At 45.1% G+C, this 14303-nt stretch overlaps 1 protein-coding gene across 5 annotated transcripts in view; it reads left to right on the top strand.

Annotated features, from left to right (window-relative positions):
- The window catches only part of LOC144093777 (uncharacterized), a 197528-nt gene extending 183816 nt beyond the window's left edge, over nt 1–13712 (top strand). For all 5 annotated transcript variants that reach the window (XM_077627479.1, XM_077627480.1, XM_077627482.1 and 2 more), the window contains 10 exons: nt 142–251; nt 421–664; nt 756–871; nt 1455–1572; nt 1927–2086; nt 7640–7776; nt 8127–8257; nt 8841–9147; nt 9285–9467; nt 12750–13712. In XM_077627479.1, the coding sequence (XP_077483605.1) occupies nt 142–251; nt 421–664; nt 756–871; nt 1455–1572; nt 1927–2086; nt 7640–7776; nt 8127–8257; nt 8841–9147; nt 9285–9467; nt 12750–12842 (1599 nt within the window). In that variant the 3' untranslated portion in view covers nt 12843–13712. The remainder of the gene's footprint in view (nt 1–141; nt 252–420; nt 665–755; nt 872–1454; nt 1573–1926; nt 2087–7639; nt 7777–8126; nt 8258–8840; nt 9148–9284; nt 9468–12749) is intronic.
- Nucleotides 13713–14303: the final 591 nt, after the last annotated feature.

Below are 14303 nucleotides of genomic sequence, written 5' to 3'. Positions count from 1 at the left end.
ACGTTCATTGATCTATCCTGAGAGTTTTTTTAATAGCAACACTGTAATTGGTTGGGGTAGTGCATAAATTACCTGGTGGGAGTTTCTGTACATACTATTTGTTGTGTTGTGTTTCTGTCACTGATTTGTGTTTTTCTACAGCTGTTGGATGCCCAGGATATATGTGTAAAGCCGGATAAGCCGGTGGAAGACACAAGGCAGTGCATCTTGTGCCACGACATTGGGGACGGCGAGACCAACGGTGCTGCCAGGTAAAGCTTCTGGGACGATTTTTTTTTTTTTGCCAGATTGGACCCTTGCATGTGTGTTTTTCGTCTATATTTATTTTATATTTTCTGTGGCAGTGTTGAGTGCCCTGAAAATAAGCACTAGTCATTTGTATTATGCATGTCGGATGATAGTTTTTCTTTCTTTCTTTAGGCTGCTGAACCTGGACGTGGACCTGTGGGTGCACCTGAACTGTGCCCTGTGGTCCCAGGAAGTGTACGAGACGTGCAACGGGGCCCTGATGAATGTGGCCTCGGCCTGCCGCCGCGCGCTGCTGCTCACCTGCAGCCGGTGCCATCGCACGGGCGCCTCGCTGCACTGCTTCCGCCTCCGCTGCACCGCCGCCTACCATTTTCCCTGCGCCAGCAAGGATGGGTGCTCCTTCTTCAAGGACAAGGTACCTCCGCACAGCACCTCTCCGTCCTGTCACTTTTTGGTGTAGTAGAGTGCCATTGCTTACACGCAGTGCGGCATGATATTGTTTGCAGAGCATCCTGTGTCCTCAGCACACACCTCGTGTCCCAAACCTCGAGAACGTCCTTGAGTCCATGGCTGTTTTCCGGCGGGTATACATAAACCGTGACGAGCATAAACAAGTCGCGAGGTAAAACCCTCACTGTTTCCACTGTTTGACATGGGTAGCAGCACAGGGCACCCCCCTTATATGTAACTTTTGCATGTGTGGGAAATGAGCTGATTTTATTATGCGAAGGCAAGATGACCACTGCTCCTTAAGGGTAACAGAGTGGATTCTAAGAGAAGGCAAGCGTAGCAGGGGGCAGCAGAAGCTTAGGTGGGCGGATGAGATTAAGAAGTTTGTAGGCATAGGGTGGGCGCAGCTGGCAAAGGACAGGGTTAATTGGTGGACATGGGAGAGGCCTTTGCCCTGCAGTGGGTGTAATCAGGCTGATGATGGTGATGATTACTTGACGACAACAGAAGAACCAAGAAATGTATCCACGCATTCGGTCCATCCCTTTCTTATGCTGGCATTTTGTACACTGCCGGAAGTAGAAAACTTTTTAGCAGCTCACACTCTGCCTTGCTCGACTCTATCCCTTCATGGTTGCACAATAATAATCACTACACACACGCACACCTAGACTGTGCACTATTGTGTCTGGTTGTTGGATTTTCAAAAAAAAAAATTTTCATATCTTTTATCTCGCTCTTTTTTTCTTTTCCAGCATGATTCACAAGGGGGAGCAGAACCTTCTGCGTGTAGGCAGTCTCATCTTTCTAAGCATTGGGCAGTTGTTGCCTCATCAACTGCACAACTTCCACACACAAAACTGCATCTATCCCGTAAGTGACGCATTTTTGTGCCTGTTTTATCAACTCATCTTCACCGGAAATGCACAATGCAGTCCAATGTTGCAGCTTTCAGGAACAGAAATCTTTTTTGCCTTATGCATGGAGTTGGCTTGGAGAGGGAATACCATGAAACTCGTTCATTGACAGACAATCAGTTTGGTTGGCACTGACTAGTGATTGACTTTGTACTGTTCTCTTTTTCTTCTTTTTCTTTTTTTGCTCACTTTCTTTCTGTAACATAATGCTGGGTGAAATTCTGCGATGTGGCTTTGGAAATGATGCGCCTTGTGCACTCATGGGCATTGAGTGTGACGGTGTTGCTGTCCCACCTTTCACCATCGCCAGGTGGGGTACAAGGTGGTGCGCATCTACTGGAGCATGCACAAGCTGGGCGCCCGCAGTCGCTACACGTGCAGCATTCACGACGTAGATGGCCAGCCCCAGTTCCGGATAAACGTCTCCTACAATGGCCAAGAGAAGGTGCTCACCCACAACACACCCAAGGGTGAGTCCACCATCCACGTGCCACACTGCATGCATGAATTTTTGGTCTCATTGATATGGATTTCCCCACCACGGAGCTGGCATCCCAGTTTTCGTAGTGAAGGAAGCGAAAGATGAGGACAAATGGAAGAAGCAAGACATGACACAAGCGCTATTTCGCAACTAAATCTTTATTGGAAGAACACAGAATATAAACCCACATCGTGAAAAAATTATCTAAAAAGAAAGAAAAAAAGAAAAAGATAGCAACCAACTAGATAACATGAATATCACTGGGCAAGATAGTTAACTGAGTAGAAAAACTTAGTGATAACACACATGGTACACTATCTTGAAAACAGCGCTGTCACATTCAAGGGACACCTGAAGTAACCTAGTTCTACATGTGGTCCAAATATTTTAGTTCTTTCACGGCTGGGCTCGAGTAGCTGCGGCGGTGCGCACTTTGTACGGCCTGCGCACTGGGGTGTTTCCTGTCTGCTTCCGCTCCGCGATCGTGGTGCTGCGACCCTACCGCTCCTCAGCCGGCGCACTGGCCGTTCGCATGTGAAGTGCTGCGGCTCGTGTGCGCTTTTGCTCGCTGATCACTTTTTTGAAGCGCTGCAAACTATTTTGAATCTAATCAGGCTAGTATATACCAATCCGCAGGCCTGCACATGCCTTGCGCATTAATGTATTCGAGTTGCTTATTGTTTGTGAGCAAAGGTGATGTGAATTTGTACCATATGGTAATATTCTGCCGCATATCTCAACTATACTCTTTTTTTATGGTCGCAACAGACCATGATCACTATTCACAAAGGGTGCACACTGCCCGTTCGAATACTAATTGTAGCTATAGCTGGAAGAGTGAGATGCAACCGTGAACACGACTCAAACAAGAAAATTAGCTCTGTTATCATACAGTTATATTGGCTAAGAGACTTCAAGATGAAACAAATACGCCTTCCCAAGTATTATAACTTCGCCTGCGCTTGAGCAACCTTAGTTTAAAACTAACTGTTTATTTTACTCTACTTAAACTTAACTCCTAGGAATGCACTCCTACTTAATAAATTTCAACTTAAATTACTAATTAAACTACTGCCATCTGGCTTTGGGAACATCAAAAAAAGCCTAAATACTCTATTTGTGTTTAAAAAAAAAGACAATAAAGCACGTAGCTGGAGTCAGTTTCACAGCCCACACCCGTCCTTTCTTCCTTGAATATAAAATTATGTTATTTAACATTATGCAAGAATATCCATGTCCAACATTCTCGAACAAAAATTTTGAATATTGGAAAAGGGTAAGGGACTGATTTATGGAAATATTGAAGGTAAGGAAATATTGATGGCGGTGTTTAACTAATTTCGAGAGAGTACGGAAATATATACTGCTGTTTTGTAGTCTCATCAGCACTTAGAAAAAAAATGTTAACAATCAGTATCGCGTTTAGGTAATCGCCAGTTGAACCGAACAGGCTTAAAATGGACTGCAAACTGAATATACAAGAAGGAGAAAGAAAATTTAAGTTCGGTTAAATCCTTGGTGGTTTATAGCATACACCTACGTACATTTTACGTGCCATTTTACGTGCAATTTGAATTCATTGCTTTCTACCGCATTCATTGTTAATAGCTTCCGACGCCGCATGCATTTTGAGAAAGGTCGTACATGTGATTCAGCTGGAGACGAACCTAGAATTTCGGCATGATGAGTGTCCATCCACCAATTATCGTGTGCTTACATCCACTTCGCCATGAACCACCACCTGCAGCACCCTTTTATTGAGAATACGCGACAAGTGATAACCGCACGTGAAATAAATTTACCAGAGTGCGAATCATGGGTTTAACAAATTTATCCCTGCAATATCTACACTGTACTCGTTTTCTTTTCTGAAACTTGTATGTGACATCACTGACCTGACATCATCAGCCTAAGGAAACCGCCCGCTTTAAGGGGAGATGCTCCTTGAAAACACTTTTTCTTTAATATTGAACCTAAGGTTATGAAACTCTGGCCACTGATCGAGTTTTTAATGCTGATTCCAAATATGTATTTAGTTTCAGCATACATTTATTAGTTTTTATGTAAAAGGGTCCACACAAGCACAATATAGGGCATTTTGTGCACACTTTTTTGATAATGAAATATATGTTTAGAGCAGCTTGCAGTAGCTTATTGCGTTGCTTTTGTAATGTAGTATGTTGAAATCTGCTTCAAATTTATTCATTCTAGCCCATAATTGTAAAAACAATTCAGGAACACCAAAGTGTATATTTTGGGCACCATGTGTAAACATTCTGAATTTTTTTCAAAAAAATTTTGAAGAGATATTTTATGATCAGATAGATAGCAATATTCTACACACTTTGAAGAGGCTGTGTGCAAAATTTCATTCAAATCTGACTATTGAAAGTACTTGAAATTTGTTGCACAAAACGTAAAAAATGCTGAAAACTACAAATGGAGAAAACTGCATTTGAAAGTTTCAAACATCTGTATTTTTCAGAAACTTCACTAAAGCACATGAAACTTTATTGCAAAATAGAGAAATATTTAGCAAACACTGTAAATGGGTTTGGCAGGCCAAGAATAGCACAAAATTGCGACAGCTGCTCGTGCCCGACGCCAATCGCGCGCGCAGCCACCACCAGTTTTACGTTGACGGCGAAGCTGTCGCGAGAGCTTCCACTCTGATAGTCCCGATTTTCGCTGGCGCCATCCGCAAATTCACTGGGCACAACGCGGCTCGAGGTGTGCACAGCAGAAAGCACCGATGCTGGGCACTCACTATTTTCACAGTGCAGCTCAAGAAAAGCTGAAAGCCCCTTTTGCTTTTCCGCCGGTTCACATACCGCAAGGGTACAGGTGCGACACGTAGGGCAAGTAGCACCGCTTACCAGCACCGTAAGCGCGCTGATTTCGCATATCGCAGCACTCGCAGAATGTCGACCACATGCTGCTTTATCTTCCTTGAAGAGTCCAATCTTCACCTCCGAGGCGTCGATCTCATCCGAGTGCCCGTTGGCCTGGCTAGGACTAGCTGGCGTCGGGTGACTGCTTTTCCGTTGCCGTTTTCTGGTGAGGTTTGTGACGGCATCCTCGGTACGGGTTGTTGGTCCGAGACTTTCGAGCTCGGAAATCGCGCTTTTGCGAGTTGTCCATCGCGAGTGAACAAATGCTAAAAGGCCGCAGAGCTCGATCGAGCCGCCGTACTAGCCGTACAAAGCGAGAGCAAGAAAGGAAGGGGGTAGGCTTCGCCACAGCATCGCATCAGTCTGGGCCAATGGCGACCTCGCTAGAGCACCACGTGATCAGTAGAGCCGCTAGAGCATGCGAGAAAAACGTGTTTTTCTTATTATTTTCGGCCAGATACGAAACTGCAAGAGGCACTGTCTACGAGAAAAAGGCTTACTCAACCTCTCCCAGCAAACGGCAATGGCGGGCAACGCGCCGTTTTCGAGATGCAGGCGCTCGAAAGTTGACGATTTGCACGAAAAACAGCACTTTCTCGAGCCACCGTGGTTGAATAAAATAGACTTTTTACTAATTTCGCGATCAAATTTTGCCTTGATCTTATGGGAAGTTGTAGCTGAATGTCCAAAGATAATTTTACAGGCAAAAACTCAAAACTGAAATGAAAAATTACTCGGAAAACTCGCTTTTTCGACGCGCATCTCCCCTTAAGAAATTATTTACGGGCCGATCTGCTGCACCATACACATTATGTAGCGAAATTAGTGCCTTGCTTAGGGATCCGTCGGTAATATTTGAAGGTATCGAGGCTAAATACTGTTTTGGAAAGGTGATATTCGTATATGATTCACTAAGAGCCCAGGATTTCTACCCGATTTGATTGAACAACCATTTATATTCTTGCGTGTGTACTTTCAGAGCTTGTTTACTTTGGCTGGAAATATCACCTGTGGTTAGCCACTACTGAGTATGCGTGACAAGTGATTACCACGGGAACAAAATTGAACATATTATAAATAGTGCATTGATCTCCGCAATACCTGCCCTGTAGTCGTTTTGATTCCTAAAATGGGAGGGTGAATTGTCGGTATTTTTGAACAGCCTGTGCTATTTGAACAATTATACACTGTAGTTCTATCTCCATAACGTACATGCCTGTGTTGTTCCTCTGCTTGTGTTTTTTGTTTTCCGAGGCGCCGATAGTCGTTAATCAGCGCTCAGAAGTTCGAAACCAGGCACGCGCCACCAGCCGCCAACAGACGTGAGCGGCCCGCGAACGGTAGGGTCACCGCACCCATAGCGGTGGCGGAGAGCACGACTCGCATAGACGAGCCCCCATTGTCCCTGCGCTCAGTGCGGAGGCCGCACGGAATAGCACGCGTTCCCCTCGAGACCGGCCGTGGTTCTTTCACAGTCGGAACAACTGATGGTGTGCTTCCCATTTCTCACAAGACAACACTGTAATGAGGGAGAGCCATCCTTGCTGCAGTTTAACCTGCTGCTGTCACAAGCTGGCGGTGCTTTGCAGGGAAGCCAACCTGATTGGCGCTTCGGGCTCAGTCTTTCGTGACCTCCACAATCGCCATGAATGGCGCCTAAACAGCACTAAACCATCATAAAAGGTCTCTCCCAGTTGCCATCCATTCACGAACTGTATCGCTTTTCCTGGTCATATATTTTGGTAAAATTTTTTACTACGAATTCCGGCTATGTCGAACTGTTTTAAGATTTTGTGCCTGTACACTATAACTAGTTCTGACTGCAAATTGGATTTGTATGTGCAGGTGTTCTGTCATAAGTACAGTCCCAGATTTATTTTAAAAGGGCATTTTGCCCAATACCAGGACCTGTGCTGAATGCAAGTGCTGCAAGCAAATTCTCCTGCCCAGCAATTCTGAACAAGATGTGTCTGGCTAAAATCAACTAGTAATTTGTAATTGTGGAAAATTCAGGACTATGGGAAGCAGTTTCTGTAAGGTGATAGACGTGGCTTTATTCCTGAAAGCTTCCCATGTAAGCAGTAAAGTTATTGCCCTTCTTTCATGTTGTATATTTTGTATGGAAGCATGCTTCTCCTTTTGGTTGTACTGGCGGTGTTGGGAGCATAACTGAAAATTGGGGCACACTACGTGCAACTTCATCTGTTCTTGCTAAAAATCGATTCTGTGGCTTATTCTGAGTGTGTTGCTGTTTACCTAGGAGGAAAAGACATGCCGTATTTACTTGCATAATTTGTGCCCACGCATAATTTGTGCACCACGAACTTTTTACCCGGATTTACTCCATATAAATTGCGTATAAAAATTTTACCATCAGTTGAATCAAACTAGTGGCTGCTAGTATACCAAGAAGTACTCTGTAATCACTTTTTTAAAGTGAATGGCAGTGTAGCATAGCCTCTCGTATCCACACCCAAAAAACTGCCGTAGCTCCTTTGTTGTTACACTGCCGTAATCTGTGGATACAGACCAAGTTCAATTTGTCCCCAGTGTCCCTTTAATATGCAGCTTGCCTTGTATATTCGCTTTGGTTTTTATTTGTTTGTTTTGTTTTGGAAGCTTATCTGTATGTCGCATTGATGCTCTTGCAGGTGTGTGGCAGAAAATCATCCAGCCCATCCAGAACTTCCGCAGGGAAGCGCAGGCCATCAAGGTCTTCTCCAACTTCATCACAGGAGAAGATCTGTTTGGGCTGACTGAACCCGCGATCGTGAGGATCACTGAATCGGTAAGTCACTCTCTTGTGCATGCAGGTTCAGTGGCTTTCCCAGAGCGAGGTTTTTTTTTGAAGGCAGGAGCTTACTGAGGCAGGTATTTTGAAAACCGATAAATGATATGAAAATATAGAGAATAAATTGGATGCCTGACTGGCAAAATTATTGGCACCTTTGTCTGTGAATGCCGCATTTCAGAGATCAGTCATCAATCTCTCGCATTCTTTAAAAGCATGGATTCCATGAGCACTGAATCTCTGGCCTTGCGTACTCTTGATTTTGGTTTTGTGGTTGTGCTCTTTTTTTTGCTGGGACAGTCATCTGACTTATTGTATCCATTTTTTTATTTCTTTTCTCTCTCCAGCTTCCCGGTGTGGACACACTGAGTGATTACACCTTCAAGTACGGGCGTTCACCACTGCTGGAACTTCCCCTGGCCATCAACCCCACTGGTTGTGCTCGGTCAGAGCCAAAGCTGCGCACACATTTCAAGAGGTAGGCAGCTATGTTAGCTGTTGATGTTTGAATTTAGTGCAGCTAGACTGGAATATGGTTGCAGCTTCCATTTCTTCTTCAAAATACCTTGGTTTGGCTTCCTTTTGGAAATCAACCGCAGCCTATAAACACTGGTGCTTCATGTTCCCTGACTGAAACTTCTTCAGAGGACTGGTGAGAACTAGTAAACAAAGGCCGTGGTACAGGAAGGACTAGAGAACAAAATATGCATAAAAGGGATGAGCAAATGAATTGTCATGTGCACTTTCTCAAATATGGTCTTCAGTGTAGGCCATCGTAATTCTTATAATTAGACATGTGTAAACAAAAACTTTGGCTCTGCGTGTGAGTACAAGTGTGGTCGAACTAGGACATAATGAATTTTCAGTAATGTAAAAACAATGGAATTACTCCAGTGTGCAGAAGAACCTCACTGATACATTCCCAGTTCATGCACTAAAAAATTATGGGCAATAAAATTGCCTCTGTACCTTGTTCAGCAGTTATATTTCTCAAAGGTAGGCAGATTGAGTTCTGAGTGAATCATGCATGACAAGGTGCCCTCTGTCTCTCTTTTCCACAGGCCTCACACGCTACACTCGAGCAACACGCTAAAGCTATCACTGCAGACGCTGGGCGGTGGCGGCGGTGGCAGCTGCCTGGACACCAGCTCCCCTTACACCAAGCACTTTGTGCACTCCAAGTCGTCCCAGTACCGACGCATGAAGACTGAGTGGCGCAACAACGTGTACCTGGCGCGCTCGCACATCCAGGGCCTGGGCCTCTATGCCGCCCGCGACATCGAGCGCCACACCATGGTCATTGAGTACATTGGGCAGCTCATCCGCAACGAGATTGCTGAGCGCAACGAGGCCATCTACGAGGCACAGGTGAGCGTGCAGCACCACACCAGGTTACACATTTCAAGTCGTTCTTTTGTTGCTGTTGTTAGGCAGCAGCTGCTGTCTCACCCTCCAGCATTCACCCAAGAGCACTCTAGCATTGTCTCTTTCTCTCTCTTTCGCAGAATCGTGGCGTGTACATGTTTCGTCTCGAGGAAAATCGTGTGATCGATGCGACACTGTGTGGTGGCCTCGCACGCTACATGAACCACTCGTGCAATCCCAACTGCGTCGCTGAGGTCGTGCAGATCGACCGTGAGAACAAAATCCTGATCATTGCCAACCGCCGGATCGCACGGGGGGAGGAGGTGAGTGACATGAGCAGTGTCTGTTTCATTGACGGAACTGAGTGCTGTGGAGAATGTTCGCAGTACCAACACACACTTGTATGTCTCGTTGTGTGAGAACTTTGTGCAGTGGGGTACATTCAGCAAAACATTCTAGCCATGCACTTTTGATGCCCCAAAAGTTAGAAGAAGCCTATCTCAGCAACAGAAAAGATAAACCATGTTTGCAGTGTTGTCACAGCATAATAGCCTTTCTTGCTTATGTTTCAATACTTGCTGAAGTAACCATTTTCTCTGATGATGTCCTGCATCACATTTTAACAAGTTAAAAAAAAAAAACACTGTTTGCCTTTGCCTGATACAGTCGATCATCATTGTTGCGAGCAGATCGAGATTCTTAACAGCTTGGTGTATAGCCAAAATCCGTTGTATAAACTATCGCCAAGAAAGCAAGTGAAGCGGCACAGTTTACTGAGTAAAGTGAGAGCAGCCTAAAGGACGCTTACCACTGATTAGAAAGCTGGGAGAAACCTTTGCCGAATTTTTAGTACTTTTTTCTAATAATTGCCAGCTCTCTTTCATTATGATTCCGAAGACCATGAAAGACTAGAGTTCCAAATGGAAGTTATAGCGCCACTTGCCCACAGTGGCGGCATATCAAGCGCCCTGGAGGAAGGAAAGAACTCTCATCTAATTCTTCCTTCCTCCATTCTAAGCGCCAACTGGAGTGGCTTCTTCACATGACAGCGGTTTCGGGGGGAATGTGTATGCCAGACAGAAAGCTGTAGCCTCCGGGTAGCACACCGCTTCTTCCTCCTCCTCCGTACAGCTACACAGCAAAATACAGCAAGGGTGCAAACACATACGCCACTGTATCTTCCGTGGCTCTGCTTGCGCGCACAAAATAAAGGCGCAGATGTTTGCCACAGCAACACCAGTCATCTAAGTAAGTAAAAACCCCGTTCATATGTAGTTGGCAGGGAAACAGGAAAAGTACGCACTATCCGGCAGTACGCCTTAACCGACTAGTACAAATTTATCATTATTCACAATCCGAAAGAGGAAATATTCAGGCACAGTAAATTTCCCACGAGTGCACATACATACGTGCACTTTATTCATATGCTGCCGACCAGAAGTCTGTCATTTTCAGTTGCCACTGTGCGGCGACATCAGCAGTCTCCAAGTCAATGAGACTGTGGGCAAGCTTTTCCATGAGGCCCGTCTTCTCAGCGAACGCCCCCATACATCAGTGCTTGAGCAGCTTCTGCCACAGTAGGGCTAAAATCTCCTGTTGCCAAGTCGTCGCCGCTGTCGTTGTTCTCAATGCCCTCATCACCTTGGGATGGCGCAAGCGGCAACAATCTCACTGCCGACCTTGAAGCATCTCCACAGTCTGCGCACCACCCAGTCGCTCCAACACCTTCGTTAGTAGGACTTCACAGTCGTCGGCGGGATCGCTTGCATGCACTATGAATTTCACCCGCGCGAGGCAATTCCATACCGTAATGGGGTCAACCTGCTGCCACAAGAACATTAGGAGGTGCACCGCACCCAGCAGATCGATAAGGTACATCTCTTCGCTTTCCATCACTAGAAGCATTCTGCGAAGGAAGTTCTTCCTGTAGTGATACCTCGGTCGAGAAGCTGTGCAAGTGCCATAGTGCTGGATGGCAAGAATAGGAGCTTGATTGCGCCCAAGTTTTCCAACTCAAAATGGCAGCATGCATTGTCAAGCACTAGCAGGATTTTTCTTTTTTCTACCACCAAATGCCGATCCAACAGCCAGACGAATCTTTTAAAAAGCTGGCAATCATCCACACTTTTTAGTTGCTCCTGAGGGTAATCGACCGCCTTCGAAGCACCTTGGTTTGGCATACCTTCCAATCAAAAGGAGTGGCAACTTCTGGCTTCCTGTCATGGCGACCGCAAAAGCAACCGATATTCTTTCTTGTGCAAGCTTGCCACCGGTGCAGCTTTCCCCTTCGAATGCCAGCGTTCTGTTGGGCAGAAGTCCGTAGAAAAGCACCGACTCATAAAAGTTGAAAACATCTTCCGCGGTGTAGTTCGCTAATTGTAGCCCATTCTGCCATTCTTCAGCACTCTCCTTGTCCGCATGTGCTGCCTCTCCGCACGCCACCCTCGAACTTATATTATAGCGTGCTTGCTTTAAACCTAGACAACCAACCGTTACTGCATGAAATATCTTCGCAGTTCAGCTGGGCCGCAAACGCTTCCGCTTTTTCTGCGAGAAGGGGCCCAGTGATTGGCAGGTTTTCTGATCTACCTTTTTTAAGCCACAACAGTAAAGCTTTTTCCACGTCGGGAAAAGCAGATCCTCCTCAAGGGGCACCTCTTCATATTCAATGCAGCCCCACTTTACAGTTTCTCCCGAGCATTCCAGATGCTGCAGGCTGTTGTTAAGGGCAAGTCCCACGCACTCGTTCCATTTTCGATAGAATGAATAACGTCCAACTTCTTCACTGTCGGTATGCGATACTTCAGTCTAGTAGGTTTTGGCATAGTGCCGACTGTTTGCGCACACACACTGACACAACAACCGCTTTGTGCTTTGCACAGCACCAGCTCGGAACAAAGGACGCTACCACAAAACGTGCGTTGCTTACCTGCAACACATCCACAACGCAACTGCACGCGCAGCATAATGTGTGCTGTGCAAGGTTGCCGCAAAATCACATGGGCAGGGTGGGATGACTGTGATGGTTACTGCGGTAGGGCTGGCAACAATATTACTGAGCGATGCGTTCTCGCGCAAGAACACAGAAACGGCTGGCGCTTCCTGGGTTCCTTATTGACATGGACATCGCCGAAACTCTTTGGAACATGGCCAAAATGGCCGCAGTGTTGTATTGCCGGCGATCCACACATTGGTAACGCTTTTCGTAAAGGCAGAAAACGTTTTGTGTCACAGCATGGCGCCAGCCAAACTGCAATGGCAAGTACGCATTAAGCAGTAGGCATTTCATGAGCCACTGCGCCTTAAGCTGTCAGCCAATGCATGGGTTTCAGTGGTGGGTAATCAGGGAATCCTAACTACATTTTAACTGCAACTACTTGGTAAGCGGGTACATATTAACGAGGTTTTACTGTAGTGCAGCGAAGGCTGTCACTTGACATTGGAGTTGACGTTTTGAAAGAGTTCGATATAGGCAACAATTCGATATATTTGTGTTCGATGCAGTGAGGTTCAACTGTATGTGTTTTGCTGTGCTATGGGGGCAAGTGAAAAATCTAACAAGCCAAATATTGTGGGAGGCTGATTAGTTATCCTTACTTTTCCAGTTGACCTATGATTACAAGTTCGATGTTGAAGATGACCAGCACAAGATCCCATGCCTCTGCGGTGCTGCAAACTGTCGAAAGTGGATGAACTAATTGTGCGGACTCTATTTACAGAGACAGTTCTCACTGATTTACACTGCAAAAACTTTTACTAGAGGTGCAGACAGCTCTGTGTTTTTTTGTTGTTGTTTTTTTTTTTTTTAGTCTCTGCATGGCTGTTCGTTGCCATTCCTGTGGGCATTGAACATTGTATATGTTCACATTTTATGTACAGTCCTTTTTTGTTATTGTTATTGCTATGGTTGAATGCATAGGCTGTCCTGTATTTACAATTATGTTGATGCTTAATGAAATGCATGTACACCACTGGTAATGATGTCTAACGAAGGATTACCAGCCATCTTGTTTTTTTCTTCTCTCTTACTCCCCTTTTTGTTTTCTTATAGTGCCCATGTAAATTTTATAAATAGTGACCTGCACCCATCTCTTACCGAATCACGACGGTCCCATTGACAGTGTAACATGCTGCGACATTATTGTCTTTATTGTTGTAATTTGAACCTACTTGACATGCATTGTGTATAGAAGAGCGGTCAAGAAATCTGTAGTGCAATATATGTTTATAAAACGAGCTATGCTTGAATGTACAACATCGCTTGGCATCTTCCTTTTCCGTGTCATTGCACTGGACGCATCATTTGTGAACTGTATTGTTTGTTGTGCTGGGGTGTGTCATAACGTTGAGTCTTTGACCGGACAGCTTTCTTCTCACTGATTGGCGCTTGCCTTACCTCTGTGCCAGGAGCACTGCTTTTTTTGTACGTGTCTACAAAGTTGTGTTACATGGCCTAAGTTAATGGCATTAACTGCTTAAAATCACGAGTATCATGACTCACTCGTTACGAATAACAGGCAGCTTTGTGTGGCAGTTATCTCTGTACACATTAAAAACACATATAGGGCCTTGCTTTTGTCTTTGTTCTAGCAGTATGCATCTTCTTGTCAATTATGTTCTTTGTAACGTGCTTTGCATTTCATATTGTAAAAGGTCCCGAGCTTAAAATGAATGGCTTGCCTCCATGCATTCCTTCATAGCGTCACAGTTACCAAGAGTCATCAGCACAGTTTTGACAAATAACATAATCGCAAAGAGTCTAAAGCCATTAGATTTTTGCTTGTTGCTTAAGGCAAATTACAGCTAATGCCTTGGGCAGTTAATGCCATTAAAAACCATATATACTCGCATAATTTACACACCCCTAATTTATTACGCAGGATTATTGAAAAAAAAAAACTTTTATTAGTATATTCTGCTCTCCCTGTTGCACAAGTGCACAAGCATGCACGCAGGTGTGTGCAGGCCAGATTTGAGAAGATCGGTGTGGCCGCGCCGCCGCATGGAGCTGCAAAAGGTGAGGGTGATGTCAAAAAAAGTCGGTAATTCGTTTGTAAATTGGTTCTGGCAAAGAAAAGTCAATTGCGCTTTGTTTACCTGGCTCGCTCATGGCAGCAATCGCTTTCCCATATGAGTGGCTGTGAGACCAGACTTCCAGA

This window comes from Amblyomma americanum, chromosome 6, assembly GCF_052857255.1.
Source record: "Amblyomma americanum isolate KBUSLIRL-KWMA chromosome 6, ASM5285725v1, whole genome shotgun sequence".
In the NCBI taxonomy this organism is placed as follows: Eukaryota; Metazoa; Arthropoda; class Arachnida; order Ixodida; family Ixodidae; genus Amblyomma; species Amblyomma americanum.
Note: the sequence above shows the minus strand (reverse complement) of the source record. Positions and strands in the feature narration are given on the sequence as shown.